General features: G+C 39.4%; 1 protein-coding gene and 1 pseudogene across 1 annotated transcript; one reads left to right on the forward strand and one right to left on the reverse strand.

Annotated features, from left to right (window-relative positions):
- Nucleotides 1–1,011: 1,011 nt before the first annotated feature.
- Nucleotides 1,012–2,450, forward strand: LOC109454201 (tripartite motif-containing protein 75 pseudogene; annotated as a pseudogene).
- Nucleotides 2,451–8,479: 6,029 nt separating this feature from the next.
- On the reverse strand, nucleotides 8,480–15,437 carry TRIM61 (tripartite motif containing 61). The gene is made up of 3 exons (XM_074338281.2): nucleotides 13,786–15,437; nucleotides 13,092–13,215; nucleotides 8,480–11,772 (listed from the first exon to the last, which is right to left on the reverse strand). The coding sequence occupies exon 3, from the start codon at nucleotides 11,419–11,421 to the stop codon at nucleotides 10,000–10,002; it is 1,422 nt and encodes a 473-aa protein (XP_074194382.2). The 5' UTR covers nucleotides 11,422–11,772; nucleotides 13,092–13,215; nucleotides 13,786–15,437; the 3' UTR covers nucleotides 8,480–9,999.
- Between the last annotated feature and the right edge of the window lie 3,778 nt (nucleotides 15,438–19,215).

Here is a 19,215-nt window from a genome sequence, read left to right on the forward strand (position 1 = left end):
TTGAGAGCCCACTGGCCCATGTGGGAATTGAACCGGCAGCCTTCGGAGTTAGGAGCATGGAGCTCTAACCGCCTGACCCACTGGGCCGGCCCCAAAGGAAGACATTTTGATGACATTCAGGTCATCAAGGGTAATACGATGACAGCTCTGTTGGCCATTCCAGAAAAAGAGTTCCAAAATTGCTTTGAAGGGTGGACTAGGCACTGTCATCGGTGCATAGCTTCCCAAGGGGAGTACTTCGAAGGTGACCATAGTGATATTCAGCAATGAGGTATGTAGCACTTTTTCTAGGATGAGTTCGTGAACTTAATTGTCAGACCTCATAGTATGAATTCAGTGCTATCAGAAATAACTGTTTTAAGCCAAAAAACGCTTCAAGCCAAAAATTGCCAAATCCTTCTATGAGGTTTTTCAAAAATTTGAAATGATTCAAGTTGGGGGTTTTAGGCTTGCTAGCCTGATTCTCTTAATGTTAAGTACTTTCCCCAGGTCCCCTAGAGAGTATGTGACTAAGGCTGAAACCTAGCTCAGGGACAGAGGATCTGGTACCAAACGTAGTCACATTTCCCCAGTGTGGTTGATGTGAGTGTAGCTGGACTACAGGGCTGGAGAAAGAAATCCATGGTTGCCTCAAAGGTGGCAGTGAGCAGGGTGACCAGATAAATACTAAGTAGACTTTATTACATGGAATTATATTTTCTCATCCCCAGGATCCAATAGAAACCTAAGAGGCATGACTGCTTTCTGACCAGGAGATTTGCTGAGCTTGGCTTATGGTAATATCCTCTGAGCTGCCAAGCGCAGCTAGTTCTCCAACGACTCTGATTGGCTGCAGGTGGGCAGTGGTGCTCTGGGCACATACCTCTGTAGCTAAGGACGTTATAGGACATCAAGGGCTGCCCATAATTGACAAAGAAAATTTAGGACAGGAAGTACGGTGAGATCTGAGGGTGCATCTGCTTCTCGGCGGAGAGATCCCACAGAACCCAAACTCCTGAAAAAAACCCACCCCAGTCCAATCTTTCCTTCACGGCCCCATGGAGGTCGAAGCAGCCCTGGCAGGACTCCAGGCAGAAGTCAACTGTCCCATCTGTCTGGATTATCTGAGAGACCCTGTCACCATCGAATGTGGGCACAACTTCTGTCGTTCCTGCATCCAGAAGTCCTGGGCTGATGTACGGGACAGGTTCCCTTGCCCTGTGTGCCGCCACCCGTGCCAACAGAGGCACTTGAGGAGCAACACCCAGCTGGGAAGGATGATTGACATTGCCAAGCTCCTGCAGATGACCAGGAGCAAGAAGAAGAGGCAGGAAGAGGAGTGCTTGTGCGAGAAGCACCACCAGGTCCTGAGCCTCTTCTGCGAGGAGGACCTAGAGGTGTTGTGTCCCCTGTGCACTCAGCCCCCTGAGCACCAGGGCCACCGGGTGAGGCCCATGCAGGAGGCCGCCTGTCATCACAGGCAAAGGCTCAGCAGTTACGTCGAGCCCCTGAAGAAGCAGGTGGCAGATGTTCAGAAACTAGTAGCCACGCAAGACAGAAAACTATTAGAACTGAGAGAGAAGGTGCAAAACAGGAGATGGAAATTAGCGTCTGAACTTGAGCATCTGATGCGATCTGTAGAACATGAAGAAGAGGCAGTTGTCTTGAGGCTGGTTGAAGACGAGAAGGACATTCAAGAGAAACTCAGTGCAAACATAACGGCATTTTCAGAGCACATTTCCACCCTCAAAGGTCTACTAAAGGAGGTGGCTGAGAGGAGTGTGATGTCCGATGTGAAATTGCTGACGGATATCAAGAGTGTCCTCCACACGTGTGAAAGCCTGAAACCCCCAGCTGTCTATTGGATCCAGTTAAGGAGAGAAGGATGCAGTCTTCCTCCACAGTTTTCAGCTCTGAAGAAAATTATACAGAAATTTAGAGAAGAAGTGACTCTGGATCATGAGACAGCACATCCTAATCTGCTTGTGTCTGACGATAAAAAGTCTGTGACATTTATGAGGAAAAAACAAAGGTTTCCTCGGAATCCAAAGAGATTTACAGTTGATCCAGTTGTCCTAGGTTCTGAAGGGTTCAATTGTGGCCGACATTACTGGGAGGTCCAGGTGGGTGACAAGCCCCAGTGGGCTGTGGGGGTTTGTAAAGACTCCCTTTCCAGGAAGAGAAAGCATCCCCCATCAGAGCACAACAAATGCTGGACAATTCAGCTGCAGAATGGTGACTATGTGGCACGATCGTGTGTTCCTGTCACTCTTGTGCTGAAGGAAAAGCCCACAGGAGTTGGCATTTACCTGGACTATGAGTTGGGTCAGATTTCGTTTTATAGTTTGAATGACAGGTCTCACATCCATTCTTTCATGGATAAATTTTCTGAAGTACTAAAGCCGTACTTCTGCATTGGATGTGATCCTAAACCTCTTACAATCTGTGCCGTAAGAGATTATGAAGGATGAACTGTGATTTTGCCTCATTTTCCTCCTGTAATTTATGGACAGTGGTTAGAATTTTGTACAACTCCGTGAATGTAGCACCAACATTTTTAAAATGCCTATTTGACTTAACGTACATGAAGAAAGTTTTTTTTTTGTTTTCTATTTTTTTAAATTTTCGCTTCAATAGCATTAGAGATGTTGTGGGAACACATGGAGAAGTGGAGAATAACTGTAAAGTGTTTCTGGAATTCTGGGATTAGTGTATAGACTACCCACAGTGCGAGGAACCAGGAACGTGGAAGAAAAGGTACATGGTGTGGGCAGAAGAGCTGTTGTGTGTCTCTTCAATCTGGACCCAGGGACTGGAGAGCTGGCCGTGCAGCCAGCTCGGTCAGCACTGTTTGCGGCTCAGAGCATTGTGTGGGTCGCCGTGACAGACTTCATGATGAGGCACAGCAACCCCGACTGTGCCTGTTTCTTAATGGCCCACTGATGACCACACCCGCACAACTGCCGTCCCTCTTGTAATCGAGAGGAGCTATTAGGTTGGTGCAAAAGTAATTGCGGTTTTGCAATTTTTTTTTTCCACCTTTTAAACCGTGATTACTTTTGTCCCAACCTGAAAAATACTTTCTCTCCCTGCCTTGTCTGCTGCTCACTCTGCCCAGAGAGGAATTTTAGTAGCAATACCCGGATAGATCACTGAAATTGCCAAGCAACTCCAAATAAGTATGAGCGGGAGAAAAAGGCAGGGAGGGAAATACTATGGTGTTCACCCTTTTTTGTGAGAAGGACCTAGACAGTTTTTGTCTGCAATACAATCTCCCAGTCAGCTCACCTTTTGTTAGATTGGGCAAGGGGCATTAAGCAAAAACTACATTAAGAGCACAGAATATTAGAGGGAGATTAAATTCTGGTTTGGAGCCAATTGATGTTCTTGTTGGAAAATGAACAGACTGCAGCCTTGAAAACTGTGGGGACAGAGCCCGGAGTGCAGTTTCCAGGCTCTCGCCCTCACGTGGAAAGGTGCTGGCTCAGGTAGTAAATGGCCATCAACTGTGATTGGATGGCCATCAGCTGTGGGTAGTTGGCTGTCAGCTGTAACCAGTGAGCCATTGGGCACTAATATAACTGCTGTGGCTACGCTAGCAGCAAAAGGGGGACTAGCAAGAGGATGGTGGCTGAGCTAGCAAGAGCGGATTGCAGTTAGCACGGCGGATTGCCGCTAGCAGGTGAGGTTGGTTGGCAGAGACAAGTGGACGGCAGGTTGTGGATTGTGTGGCTCCTGCTTCCTGTGTCTCCAACCCAGCCGCCAGCGAGACTGTAGTGGTACGACTCCCCTGCCTATGATCCGTGGGTGTTCCTTTTTGGCCTCACCATGTCCTGCATTCTTATGTGGGGAGCCGGAGCAGAGACCCAACATGACACCCGGAATGACAAAAGCCTGAAAATATAAAGAATAGGATATTACACAAACTAAATGAAAAAAAATTTAGATCATATTTTCATACTCAAAGATCTAAGGGAGAGCAGAGAAAATGTGTCAGTCAGATTGACAATTACTAAGTGATATTAAAATTCTCCACAACAGGTAATAAATGATAAAAACTCTGCAGCAGGCTTTTGTCACAAAATGGCCTACAAAACTATCAATTCAAGATAAAATCTGTTTCTGGATTCTGAAACAGCACATCCTAATCTTATGATTTCCAAAGAGAAAAGACCACAAAACTATAATCAAACATTCTGTCAGGCTGGCTTACTAGGAGCAATCACCAAGATAGACCATATCATGGACCATAAAACAAGCCTTAACAAATTTAAATAGAAATCACACAAAATACATTCTCAGACCATTCAGAATAAAAATAGAAATCAGTAATGGATAACTGGAGAATCCTCAGATATTTAAAAATCAAATAATGCACTTCTAAATAACCCATGGGTCAGAGTTAAGTCTCCGGGAAATTAAAAAAAAACACACGTTTTTGAAGTAAATGAAAATACAGCCATGTTTATGGGGGTTAGTCGAAGCAATATTTTCAGGGAAATCTATAGCATTAAATGTATTAGAAAAAAAGATCTAAAATTAGTAACACGAGCTTTTGTATTAAGAAACTAGATAAAAAAGCAAATTAAACATAAAGCAAGCAGAATAAAATTTGAGCAGAAATATGAATTTAAAAATTGGAAAAAATGGAGAAAATCAACAAAACCAAAACTGATTCTTTGAAAAGATAAAATTGAGAGGCAATAAATTAGTAACCAGCATAAAGACCAACATAGTTTGGGATTTCAAATGCATGCTCTTCCTGCTATTCCACAGCCTTAGTTTAATTTCCCTGAGACTTAACTCTGACCCATGGGTTATTTAGAAGTGCATTATTTGATTTTTAAATATCTGAGGATTCTCCAGTTATCCATTACTGATTTCTATTTTTATTCTGTATGGTCTGAGCAAGGGGACAATTGGGAATAAGCCTGATGGTTTGTGGGAAATGGGGAAAATAGATGATTTTTGGGGACACAACGTTGGTGGGGGAATATTTAGTAGCCAGAAACTGGCAGGGGCAAGGCAGGGATGCTGGATGTATACCATCAGATTTTTCAATCAGGAAACTTCTCACAGAAATTATTCTGTGCCTTTCAACTGTGGCTATTTTCTTGACTAAGCTATTGAGCCTGGCTTTAGATAAGAGAAGGGGGAGTGACTGAGCTGTGATTGACTGCAGGCTTATGGAATCCTCTACTTGCTTGTTGCAATTGTTACCAATGGGTAAAGGAGAAACAGTATTTGAAAAGCTGCAACTGGTGAGGTGTACCACTGAAATGCAAAGGACAGTTTTGTTTTTCCTGCTTGGACTAAAATATCAGTGTTTGATTCATAAAAAAAAACTTACACAATAAACCTAGAATGTGACTACTTCTTACCAACTCCACCACTACCTTACTTCCTTTTTTTTTTTTTACAGGTATATTTCTTAAGTTGAATGGTAGACACTTGATTATGGTATTACTCTTTTCCTTTAAACATATTGCCAACTCCACCACTACCTCCCTGGTTTAAGAACTATTATCTCTCTCTTGGATTATTCCAAGTCTCCTTCTTTGTTTCCCTGGTTCTAACCTTGCTCCCTATAGTCTATACTCAACAGAAGCCAGAGTGATCCTTTGAAATATAAATATGCCATTCTTCTGCTCAAAACACACGTCATTTCCCATCTCACTTGGGGATCCCTGCAATTATATCCCAGACACTACACTGTCTAGACCCCTACTGCTTTTTGACCTTATTTCCTATTACTCTCCCACTTATTTACTCGCTGAACTCCTTACAATTCCTACCGTAGAGACCAGATATTAATTCTTCCTCATGGCTTTGCACTTGCTATTCCCTCTACTTGAACCTCTTCTATCAGCTCTGCAGTTTCAATGCTTACCTCACAGCCCAGTTTCTCAATAAGGCCTTCCTCAGCTACCCAACTTGAAATTGTCCCAACGCTATCAGTTCCCTGCTTTGTTTTCCTTCATAGCAACCAGTACTTCTCTTTCCAAATTAGCAGTTTGCATTCCACGGTTCTTTCAATAAGAAACCAGTGATTTCTTCCTTCCAATATAGTTGGGAATTAGAGAAAGCTGTTCCTCTGGCAAAGGAAAATGTCACACAGACCCTCATATTAACTGTAGAAACTACATCCTACGTAGCAATGAAAAAACACAAAGCTACATCTATCAGTATGGATGAAACTCAACATAACACTCAGAGAAAATAGCAAGTCAGAGAGAAATCTCTGTTGTATGGTTCCTTTTATATAAAGCCCCAAATTGGGAAAAACTTTTGGTTCTAGGGAGGAAATAGAATGCAATTGAGTAAAGGCACGGGGGGCTTTTAAGTTACAAGTATATTTTGTTTTGTTTTTTTGTTTTTACAGGTATATTTCTTAAGTTGAATGGTAGACACTTGATTATGGTATTACTCTTTTCCTTTAAACATATAAAAGAATACCTCTACATTATTATCTACCATGTATGTTGAGAAAGGACTTAAGCCAATTTGGTTTTGTGCAATTATTGCTCTTCTCATTGGTTGTCAACAGTTATTCAGACGAAGTTCTCAAAAAATTTGTTTCCTAAGCACCCTGATTAGGAAGCTACTGAAGGACGTTTTCCAACAAGGCACAATCACCAAATGGAAAAACAAAAGATGCAAAAGATATCCCCAAGATACCTGAACTGCTGGCTTAGTGAACAACCTGCCTATGTTGGAGGTCAGGCAGGTCCCTGGGAGTAGTCAGCAAAATCAAAGTGGTAGAAAGCTAAATGTATTTAAATTGAAAGACAAAAGCAAATGAGAAATATAAGGCAACTATGAACTACAGGAATATGAAATGAACAAAATGCAATCATTGTGTATTACAAGTAAATGACATTGACATAGACAAAATAACGTATACATCAGAAAATATTCTATACAAAAATGATTGTCTCATGAGGGCCAGAGTGAAAACTGCTTTAAATTCTCATCTTCCAAAGTAGGACATCAAATAATACCTCAAGCTGAAAAATCCAGAAGCTTTACTATTAGTCAAAATCCAGAAGCTTGTCAATGACTATGAAATACCCAAAAACAAGACTTGGAAAGTGGTTGCCTTAGTAGCTGGCAATAGTAGTTGTAAAGCAATGGTTGGTAATTCTAATCAATGTTGTAAACAATGAACATGAATAATTGAAACAATAAAACTAGATTTAAAAAATTCAATTGAAATCAAATGTGCTTCCTCCAGAGACCATTTATTAACTCTTTAGTGTAATTTCAGGAGGTTCCTTTCTGTCTATGGACCCCACTGTTAAAAGATTTAGTGGCTGGAACATGAAGCTTTTACCTTACCTTCTCAATGTCTCATTTACTCCTACCTGAAATAGTAATCCTCCTGAATTTCTAAGTTATGTGGACGATAGTAAGGAGTTCCATGAAAATTTGAGAAGCTGCCTGCTGGCAAGCTTACTGTTCAATGCCCTTCTGAGTAATCTTGATGTCAAGTGTGCCCTATTGAAGTCATGTCAAGTTAGAAAGTTTAGTTGTATCTAAGGTAGGCAACTGGTGGATGACGTATAAGTTATTAAGAGACTTAAATAGCTGTAAAGTTATATTATGTTCATGGGCTGGGCAACTCAATAAAGGTGTCAATTTTCTCCAATTTAATGTATAGCTTCAATGCAATTTCAAATAAAACCTCCATGGTTGTTTAATTTGGTAAGCTCTAAAATTTACATGGAAGAGGCCAAGAGTTGCCAAAGTAACCCTGAAGAGATGATTAAAAATGGTCACCAGATATCAAGAATGAGCTATACACTTTGTAAGGGATGTAAATATCTACCAATTATTGTTTTATACACCTGCAATTTAAAAAGAAAAATGTGGGAGCTATAATATTTGAGTATGGTATTGGCCCAAAGATAGACCAATAGATCAGTAAAACAGATTAGGTATCAGATACAGGTGGCATTGCAAATCAGTTGAAGAAATGGACTGCTCAATAAATGGCGTTATGACCACTGGTTATTTATAACATTTTATTTAATTAAATACATACACAAGCCGTCTTATTCCCAAACACGACTCCAAGTAGATGTTTCAAATAGCTCTGAAGCAAATGATTGTTAAATTTATGAAAATATGCTCTATTAGAAATCATGGAAATAATTAAAACATTTAACATCTTGCAAATTAGTAAATAATTTTTAAAAATGAAATAGTTAGTGCAGAGCAATGAGAACATTTATACATTGTGGGTAGGAGTGTAAATTTGCACAATGCTTTGGGAAAAAATTTACATTATCCAGTAAAGACGAAAGCCCAACAATTCACTCTGCAAAGAAACCAGATGTATAATTTTCATTGCAGCAGTTTGTGAAAGTTTATGAAACAAGTTTATGAAACGTTCACAAACTGAGTATCCATCAGTAGTATGAAAACAAAGTAAAACTTTAAACAAAAGCGTGACGAATCGCGTGAACATAATGCTAAATGAAAAAAATACAAGACAGAATAATTCAGCATCAACTTTATGTAAAATTTAAAAACATGGGGAACTATCCATATTATTTAGGGATACAAACATACATGGTAAAAAGTTAGGAAAACAATGGAATATCAAATTAATAGTGGAGGGAACTTAGAAAGGACCAGGAAGGGAAGAGGCTGAGGTTGAGAAGGGGAACAAAGGAAGTTCAAAAGTGATGTTAACATTAAATTAGGTCATGGATATATGGCCGTTTTCTTTTTCATTATGCTGTATACTTTCACTAAATATTTTGTTTCAAAGTACAAATATGTATTTACTGTACATTATTTGCAAAAGTTAGACATGACCTAAGTAAATATCCATCAGTGGGGAAATGGTTAGGTAATATTGAATTGACAGTATTAAACAGAAATTGTTTTATGTGAAGACTGGGAGCTATCAAAGTTAGGTAATAAAAGGAACAACAGAAAAAAGGGTAAAAATTGAATAAATGTGAGCAGTAAAATGACAAGTAAAGCCCATCATAAAATAAGAATCAACACTGTGCTGGAGTTCCTAGTTAGTGTAAACAGACAAGAAAATGGACCTAACCTGTAAAGGAAAAAGTGAAAATGACTACAAATGGCATGAGCATCTCTACAGCTAATCCAATGGACTCTACTTAGGGATAAATCTGACAAACGATGTTAATAGCATGTATACTGAAAACTGCAAAATACTGCAGAGAAGTTAAAGACCCAAATAAATAAGTTCACGGATTGGGAGCCTCAATATTAAGATGTCAGTTCTCCCCAAATTGATCTAAAGATTCAACAGAGTCCCAACCAAAAGCTCAGCAGTCTATTTCGATATGTTCTTCTAAATTTTATGTTATCTATGATCTGCTGAATGATGTGACTCCCTGAAAAGAGTAAGCCAAAGGAGGAAAACAGAACAAAATCAACAGGGGTTCTCAGAAAAGGTCAGTTCCCCAAAGAGGTGAGGGAATGACAGCTGAACAGAGCTAGAAGGTACACTGTTGAAACAGGAACAGAAGGAAGATTATTGATTGTGTGTGCACACGTAAATCTATGATGCATGTACATAGCGGGGGTACTGCCTAATTTTCCATTGTACTAAGTCAAGACTGACAAAGACACAATAAAAAGAACAAACACATTATGGGGAATTATTGAGGTAAACAGATGCAAGTTCAAAGTGGCTACCTTTACAGAGAAGGTTGTCCTGCATGCCTTTAGTAAAAGCTTGTTTTTGCTTTTAAGGGAAAACATGTAGGCAGTTCATACAGAAAAAAAGTTATTGGACTTTACTTGGCAATTATTGGACTGCAAAAGTAATATATTTTATAAGTATTTTATCTTAGAATTTCTAAACCACTTTCCAATTGGATCCGTAATTTATCTGTTAAGTAGATTATAACATTTTTAAGAAGCTGCTGAAACAGATGAAAACCATTCTGGTTGCTTAAAGGAAAAAAAAAACACAGAATTGTCTTGGTTTTGTCCATGACCTGAAAAAACAAACAAGAGTCTTACAATAGTTCATCATTCAGAATCAGTTACTGTACAGATCTTAAGAGGTTTTGAGTCAGTTCCAGTATCAAAATAAGGCCAAAGTGCTCCTGCAAAATAGTCGTGAAAAATACAGAGAAGAGATCTATCACTTAAATTGTAAAAGGAAACCTCACCCAATTCATAGTCTAAAAAAATGCCAATCTTTCTAGGTATTACTTTTGGCAGGAGATTAATTTTTTTAGGACCCAATGCAACATAATTACTCTGACTACCTCGTCTGATACACCATAACCCATCCTGTAATAAAACTGATGGATTCTGACTCCTTCTTCTCCTAGGAATAGAGTCTTTACAGACACCCAAAACCCATTCTGGCTTGTCTTTCACATCTACCTCCCAATACTGCCTGCCAGAATTATATCCCTCAGAACCTAGAACAGCTGGGCAAAGATAAAATCTCCTTGGGTTATGAGGTAAGTTTTCCATTCTATTTCCATATTGCACAGTTTTTCTATCATGTGAAATAATAAGTTTACGATGTGCTGTTTCAGGATCTAGAATCACATCAACTTGAAATCGCTTGATAATTTTGTTTAGGCCAGAATATTGCGGGGGAAGATGGTAACCATATTCCTTTAACTGGAATGAAAACGGTTCGGGGGCCTTTAAGGTTTTATATCTATGGTAGATACTTTTAACATCTGTCAGGAATTGCAGTTCTGACTTCACATATTTGCTCTCTATTTCCTTTAACAGACATTTTAATGTGGAAACATGATCTGAAAACTGTGTTAGGTTTTCCTTTAGTTTTGTTAAAATAGCTGTTTCTTCATCTTGTAATTCCCGCAGAACAGTCTCTTGCTCATTTTGGAGAAACAACATAAGTTGCTCAAATTCAGACCTTATTTCTTCTCTCCTATATTCTACCTTCTTCTTCAGTTCCCCTGACTTTCTGGTTTGCATAGTTATCACTTTTTCAACTTGTTCCACCCTCTCCTTCCACGGCTCAATGCAATACTCCAGTCTTTCCCTATGATAGGGGGCAGCCTTCTCTATGGGCCAAATATAATGATTCCAGTGGTCAGTAGAGAAACTGCACTGTGGACATAAAACCTCTAAGTCCTTCTGACAGAAAAAAGTCAAAACCTGATTGTGCTTTTCACACACATTTTTTTCTTCTTGTCTCTTCCTCTTGCTTCTTCTTATCTGGAGTAGCTTAGCAATTTCAGTCAAATTGCCCAGCTGGGGATTGCTAGCAAATTTCCTTTCTAGACAGCAAAATCGGCAAAAAGGGCAGGGGAAAGTATCAGTTAGATCCTTCCAGGACAGACTGATGCAGGAGAGACAGAAGTTATGTCCACAGTTAATGGTCACTGGGTCTTTTAAGAAGTCCAAACAGATGGGACAACTAGCTTCTGCTTGAAAGTCGGCCAAGGCTGACACAAACTCCATTGAGCCGTGAACAAAAGTGATGGTGGGTAAGATTAACGTGTCCTTTAGTAAGGCCTAGTTCTCTAGCCAGTAAGCAGTGTATATCTTCCCCCAGACCTCACAAACTGACCAGCTTTTCAGTTTTACTGGCTTGGCATGTTGATGGCAGCCTCTCTACAAACTTGTTTATACCTCTTTCTGCCCCTTAGCTCCAGAGTCTGTTGCCCAGAATACACCACAGGCTGCAGTCTATTGAATATTTGAACATATTAGCTGGGCTGCTGCTCCTCTTCCCACTCAATGATGTGAAGTCAAGCTAAATGGCTTTCTTGTTTAAGAAAGTAGTCTTAGGTGCAAGACAAAGAATCCTTCCTGTGGGTGAGAAAAGACATTAAATAAAAAATACGATCCCACAATCACCAATATTTTAAAACATTCACACAAGAATCATCAATGAATGCTAAAATTATTCGATGGAAGTTCTTGGAACAACTAGAATTCATAGTTATAGCGATTCACCTTACATATTTCTTATTAATCAAAAACAACAAAAATATGGAACAAACTGATCTTATGTGCTTCCTGATATGATGCAAAAATAAGCACACATTAACTATAAAATATTCTTGCTAAAAATATTCCATTTCAATCTAATCATGAGAAAAACTCTTAGATTGTGGGGCATTCTACAAGACAATTGGTATGCATTCTTCAAAAATGTACATGGCATGAAAAAAGTTCTAGATTTAAGACTAAAGAAACAAGACAAATGAAATGTGCAATCCCTGATTGAGTCTGGAATTTTAAAACATTTAGGCTGGTTAATTTTAAGAAAGAGCAGACAACAGGGAAGTTCTGAAAATCAAGTAGAAGTTACCCTTTGTAAAACATTGACGTTTGTAAGGGTGTCTCCCTTGGCTGTATCTGGAAGAAGACTTTTATCTCTAAGCACTCTTATCAATGCATAAGACAATGGCTTCAATATGCCTAACAACCTTACCCTCCTTTCCTCTGCTTTTCCCGGTACTCTCCTATAAGTCACTCCCCCTACCAATATCTTTTGTCTTCAGCTGAAGATGATACTTAAGGTGGTCATTTGTTATTTTAGTGAGTTACTCAGTTTTCCTGGGTCTCTCATTATACAAGAGGTATACATATTAAGAAAGATGGAGAGTGCATGGGATTGGAGGTGAGGTTGCACAGAGTGGTCAGAGATTAGAAAACTGAGGCTGAAGAAAGTTTTAAGAACATTGCCCAATATCACACAGCCAATTGCAGAGCATAAGGGGAAAACAAAACCCAACAGGAAAAAATATAACTTTGGAATATAACAGGTACTCACTCCAGGTATCACTGTGCCCTTCCTTTTCCCAAGCACATACACAAATCAGTCTTCCATCCTTTCCAGAATCAGGCCATTAAGCAAGCAGACCATGAAGTGAACAGAATCAGCTTTATAGGCACTGCTGCCACCCTAGTTCAAACACCCGTGTCTTTCCTGGATTACAGTATGAATGAGCCCTTCCCTACTCTAAAATACAATGGTGCCTCCAATCATTTCTTCCCTGACTCTGTAGCTTAACCGATCTTTTCAAATACAAACAATCCTTTTATCTTCCAAACTTAAAACATTCCACTGGTCTTTTGTTCCTTTAAGAAAGTAGTTCTCAAACCTTAGCTTGCATAATTACCTGTAGGTCTTGGTAAAAGATTGCTGGGCCACACCCCCCAGTTTCAGATTCAGTTGGTGTGTGGTATTTCTAAGAAGTTCCCAGGTGGTGCTGCTGGCCTGCAACCATACTTTGTGAACCACTCCTTTGAGAAAAAACAAACAAACAAAAATGTGGCAGATTCCCAGCCCTCCGTTTCAACCACTGCCACACCAGTAGATTCTTAACATGCCTGAGGCTTAAACCAGCTCATCTGTAAATCTGTAATGATAATTCCTAACTGTAAGATCTTTGTGAGGATTAAAGGATTCTTAAACTGGGCAGGAGGTGTAGGCAATGTAGGGTAGTAGGTTCTCAAATGGTGGCTACCACTCTACTCCCTTAACCTCCCACCTCTCCTCCCTTCTCCCCTACTTACCTCCACCAAAACCAGAAAGTAATTCTTTGGAGATAACGTGACAATTCTCAAACTCTTCAGATTAAAACCTTGGAAATTTATTTAACTAAGGCCCTCCACCCCCATTCTGATTCCACAGGTTTGGGACTCGGAAGTAATAGTTTTCACAAGCTCTTTGCCCGAGACTGAAGGAGACCCATTCACCGGCAAGCGGCGACGCCCCACTATGGAGCACAGTAGATGCTCAGGAAGCCCCAGGCGTGCTCAGCTCAGCCTCACGCAGCCCCGCTTGGTCCAGTTCTGCAGCCTCCCACTTACCTGGAACTGAAGGCTCAGGACCCAGATTGTGTGGAAACTCAGATCCTGCTTCCCCGTAGGACCGACACCCAACAAGCCTGAGTGGGCAGGATTCTCAGCAGAGACACGTACCGGCGGGTGCGGTGATTGGCAGTTCCTCCTGAAATAGGCAGGTAACGGACATGCGCATGCTCAATGACCGAGTGGCGGGGGAAGAGCAGGAAGGCCCTGGGCACAGCTGGGGGTGTTTCCCTCATTGATTAGGCTATTGTAGGCTTCAACTGAGCATTTCATTCCCAGTGTTAGTCTTTTCAGGTTCTTACTATGATTCCTATGAGCAACTTGAGGATCACAGTATGGTTTTCAGGTTGGTTTTTAAAGCTTCACCCCACAACTTCCTCTCAGATACTAAGGGAAGAGAGAGCTTTGCGGTGCCGAAGCAGGTCCACTTAGTCTGTAGTGGTTGATGAAAAGGTAGTAAACAAAGGAAGATCCTCAATGGGTCAATTTGCATGTCAGTGGATGGGTGGGTAGGTCTATCCCACCCTGTAGAATTATGCCCGCATCAACTCAGGCTCACTGAGATGTCCCGAGGAAGTGACGTTTAAGGTAAAATTTGAAGAATGACTTTGAGTTAGTTGGACAAATTCAAGGCTGAAGGAAGAGCCAATGAGAAGGCCCTTAACTTGGTACAGGAGTGACTGAAAGAGGTTGGTTGGGCTGGCACCTCGAGGGGAGGTAGGGAGGTGCGGGAAGTAGAAAAGGTGAAAAGTGACTTTGTGAGGCTGATGAGATAGGCAAGAATGGCTGCTGCAAGATCTTTTAAGGCAAAGTTGAGGGTTTTTGGTCTTGATAAGTGCAAAGGAAACAAGTGGAGCATTTTAAACCGTGATATGCAGGCATACCTGGGAGCTATATTGGGTTTGGTACCAGACCACCGTAATACAGCAGGTACGGCAATAAAGCGATCTTTTTGCTGGTGGAGAGTTTTGCTTTCAGTTTGTAAAAAACACAACGCCTCTGAAACACAATGAAGCAAAGCATGCCTGTAATACAATTTGAATTTTGAAAGGATGATGGGCTACAATTCAGGCAACAGATCTTTTGGTGCCTTTAAGAGATCCAAGGAGTCGTGCTTGGTGAGCAGTTAAATACAGGTGTGAATTAGAGAATCCTTAACAGATATTGTTAAAGTTGTGGTTCCTAAACGTTTTGAATTGCTAGTGGCAGAAGCTTCCCCTCTGTTTATTCTTTTACTGTGGAGTATATAGTTTTAATTTAAATACTGTAAGACAGAAAATACAAGTCATTCCTTATCATAGTTTATGGCATAAAAAATCACTTAAGACAGGAGCCTCTTCGTAATGACACTGAACCCTGAAAGGCTGGCCATGCCTTGTAGGGTATAGTATGCTTCAACAGGATGGAGCCAGCCTATCTGCTAGATGCTGATTACCCTAATGAGCTGATAGTTTTACCCTGGATTCTTCCTCTGGACCCATTGCATTGAAGAATTAACACTTTCTTCCCTACAAGACTGGGTCAGACACACTCTCTCTTTCACCCTTACTCCTCTTGTGTAAGAATTGAAATTGTTCTAAGTTTATCAGTGATCTGATTTCTCAGCCATGGAATATTTTTCATGCCTGCTACTCTGAGATGTTTTATAGTCTTTGGCTACTCCCTCTCGTTCGCAGTTGCTCTTCCTTTCCTGCCTTTCATGTATATATGCAAAGGCCTGCAAGGGTACATGAAAAACGTTTAGTAGGTAACATGAAACATGTATATGGATGTGTATACATGTGGGTACACACATCTGGTCTGTCCTGCTGCATGTAGAGTGGCAGTTAACACTTCTTGGCTTTGGAACCAGGCTCCCAGTTCAAATCCAAGCTCTGCTCTCTTCTATTTTGTGTAACCTTTGACAGGTTGTCTTTTTGTGCCTGTTTTCTTATCTAGTTAAAAAAAAAGGTGGAAGTAAGAATAGTATAACTTACCTCTTAGAGTTGTACTAAATGGCTTTTCAAAAGTTAAACACTTGAAACAGTGTCTGGCATGGTAAATGTAGTGTAAAAATAGATAATAAATAAAGTGTTTGTACAGAGGGTGCCAAAAAAATGTATGCCCATTTTAAGAAAGGAAAAAAGCTATGTTAAAATTGTAATACTCAATATATATCGATAACAAAAGATGAACATAAGTCACGTTTGACTTCTGCAATTACAAGAGGTGCTCAAAGTGGTTACCATCAGTGTAATTTTAATAGTTTTTTTCCTTTCTTAAAATGTGTATACATTTTTTGGCACCCTCTGTATATATATGTATATACATATATATATATATATATATGTGTGTGTGTGTGTATATATATATATATATACATATATATATATATATATATATATATATATATATACACACATTATCTATAAATTCATTAAAAATGCCTACTTGCTTCTCTCTGAGAACAGAAGAGAGATTTAGAGGGCAGTGTTTTACATTTTATTTTATGTCATTTGTAAAAGTTTCTTTAAAAGAAAAAGAGACACTTAAATCTATGTATTTTCTTTGCCATTTGAAAATCATTTTTTAAAGAGAAAAGGCCAAGCACTTTTGATGCTGTTGAGGATTGGCTTCTGTGACTTCATAGCCACTTGTTTATGACTTATGTGAAGTTGTTTTAATCTACTCGTTTATTACAAAGAAAAAAAAAGTTACTTTCGTATAAGAATGAAGTGAATCGTTCCAGAATGTCATCATTCTACATCTGTGTCGCCGATAAGCAGTCAGCAGCCCAGCTTGAGGGGCTCTGCTTGGGGCTTATGGATGAGGACATGGAGAAGCCATTATGGCAAGGGAATATTTAGACTATAAATACTGAGGGTTTGTGAGGACTATTTGAGTATTGGTTTGGGTGAGGCGACTCTTCACTAAAAACTCTCTGAAGACCCTTGGAGCATTTGCTCCTGTCCTGGCGAGGCACTGCTCAGAAGATTGTGGATAAACCCACAGTGGCCCTCTGAAAGAGACGTGCGTGCCCACCAAGACTGGCGTCTTCATTCCCTAGCAACGTGCTCGAGCAATAGGGGCCTTTTCCTTTGCGTTGGCAGCTGGAAATCAGCTCTTTGATTAGTGGCTAACTGACAGCCTCCTCGTATAAAAGCTACACCTCATATTAAGTTCAGATTTTATTCCTTCATCTCCCCTTGCCTGGGTAAAGTGTGATTAAGCTGTCATTTGTTTGGAGTGTGTTATGTTTCTAGTAGGCTTATTAAGAGATATTGTTCTGTATGCTTGTGAAATTATGATTCCCACATCAAACCTGTGCTAAATGAATTGCCGGCAAAGACAAAAAAAGTAGTTTCTGGAGCATAATTTTGCTACCTCTTCAAAACAAAAACAAGCATACCATTATTAATATTGCTGAAATATGATAAACAAAAAGGAATTTTATGTACTTTCTTTCTCTTTAAAAAGTAGTTAAAGCAAACAATAATTTTCAAGTTTCCTTGAAAGGAGAGGAGAGAAGTCGGGAGGGAATGAATCCAAACTTTGTTCAATTAAGTGAGTCATACACAGATACACGCACAGGTCTGGTTAAGTAAGATACAGTGGTGATCCCTACACTGATTTCCTTTCTAGAGGAGACATGAAACTGGACCAAAAATTTTTTTCCATTTTTCAGTTGCAGGTCAGGAAACTATTATTTATTCCATTACAAAATATGTGGCTTTGATAAATAATGTAAAACTCTTTTTATATCCTAGTACTTAAGAGCACATTTTAGAAGACACTTGGATTTGTATTCCAACTGTATCAATTTATTAGCTATGTGATTTCAGGTTACTCTAAAGTCCTTGTTTCCTCATCTAAAAATAGGCAAAATTATACTTAATCCTACAGGGTTATCGGGAAACCACTTTGCAGAGGCTGGACCCCTTTTTTTCCTCCCTCCTCTCCCTTTCTTCCTAACAAGTGCACTTTTTAAACCAAAAACCGGAATAATTTTTAAAAAGGCTCAGATATTTTAAAAACAGAACTCCAAAAATCTAATAATATGAAGAATACCCAATCTCATCAGAAGGAAGAGTATCTTAACAGAAAATACCTTTTTTTATCAAATTCCAATTTTAGAATTTTTTTTTTCATTTTTCAAAGCTAATAATATGAAGAGTTTACCAAATGCTGAAGAACTGGAAATATTTTTGATTTGGGTTACTTGTAGTATTCGAACTTTTCATGATATGGCTCAGTTTATACAAGTCATATTTAGTTAAGCATTAAATATTTGAGTCATAAAACACAAAAGCTTTGTCTAAAACTTACGGGAGAATAGTGCGGATACTGACATACTAACACATCCTACCAGGTAATGTTACATTAAAAATAGAAAAACTGAGCAATGCTTATATACCAAAATATTCTTTTACTTTTACCCACTATAGTTAAAAACTTTGAAGAATGTTATCAATCACTTACATAGCAAGTGCCACAAAGCAGTTGATGTAAGGTATTATGAGAAATTGCAAAAATAGAGTATTTTAACAATCCTAAAGTATAGTCAGGAGATGGTGTGTGTAGTTCTTAAGTGTACAACTGGATGACAAACTTCCAGAAGAGATTGATAGGGCTTTTCTGCAGAGCCACTGACAGGGGCTAGAGCCTCAAACTATCAACCTCACTACCTTTTATTAAGAGGCCTTGTAATTCAATGGCATGATCTTATAGTAGGATGAGAGCTTAGATGTAAAAAGTCAAGGCTAGAATCCAGTGTTCTTCCCATGAACACTCTGGCAAGGTGGAAGCCAAGAATGAAAAAACAGGATATAGATCAAGGGTTTCGGGAGTGAGGTCATTTTGGAAAGTGAGGAGGAATCAAAGGGCTGGAACTCAGCTCCAATATGACTAAAATAAGGCTCTTGTTACTGACAGAATTATGTTACTAATTTTTCCCTTTTGCCTCAGGCTCTAACATGGCTCAGCTTATCTTTTTTCCTAAAAGTTCAGTATATTGTTCATCATTCTTTTCGGTGTTAATTTTTTTAAAGGGTGTTAAAATATTACTAATCTTGATTACTGAGGCTTTTGGCAAACCCTTAAATTTTATACACATTCATTTTAGTCCCGGCCCCTGCAAAGGAGAGTGAAAATGATGCAATGGGACCAAAGACTGATTTCAGAGTTTGGAAGAAATGGAGCCAAGAAAGGGATCAGCCTTTACAGCTGTTCCTTGGTCTACCACTCCATCTGCTCCACTTCACTGACTCACCCCACAGCCCCAAGTTGGGGGGGCACCATTACATTTGATCCCCTTAGCCATCTTGATTAAACTATGTAAAATCTCTTTTCATTTGTATTCTGAAAATGTTAGAAATTACAAAGGACTTTTAATAGAAAAATAATAAAACAAACACCAATCACAGAGATGGTTAAGTTTAAAGTACACATGCG

Source organism: Rhinolophus sinicus, chromosome 15, assembly GCF_057876585.1.
Source record: "Rhinolophus sinicus isolate RSI-liver-muscle chromosome 15, RSI-T2T, whole genome shotgun sequence".
NCBI classification, from domain to species: domain Eukaryota; kingdom Metazoa; phylum Chordata; class Mammalia; order Chiroptera; family Rhinolophidae; genus Rhinolophus; species Rhinolophus sinicus.

Bases quoted from the DNA above. Each gene is read 5' to 3' on its own strand.
- TRIM61 (XM_074338281.2), bottom strand. From the start codon at position 11,421: ATGGAGTTTGTGTCAGCCTTGGCCGACTTTCAAGCAGAAGCTAGTTGT.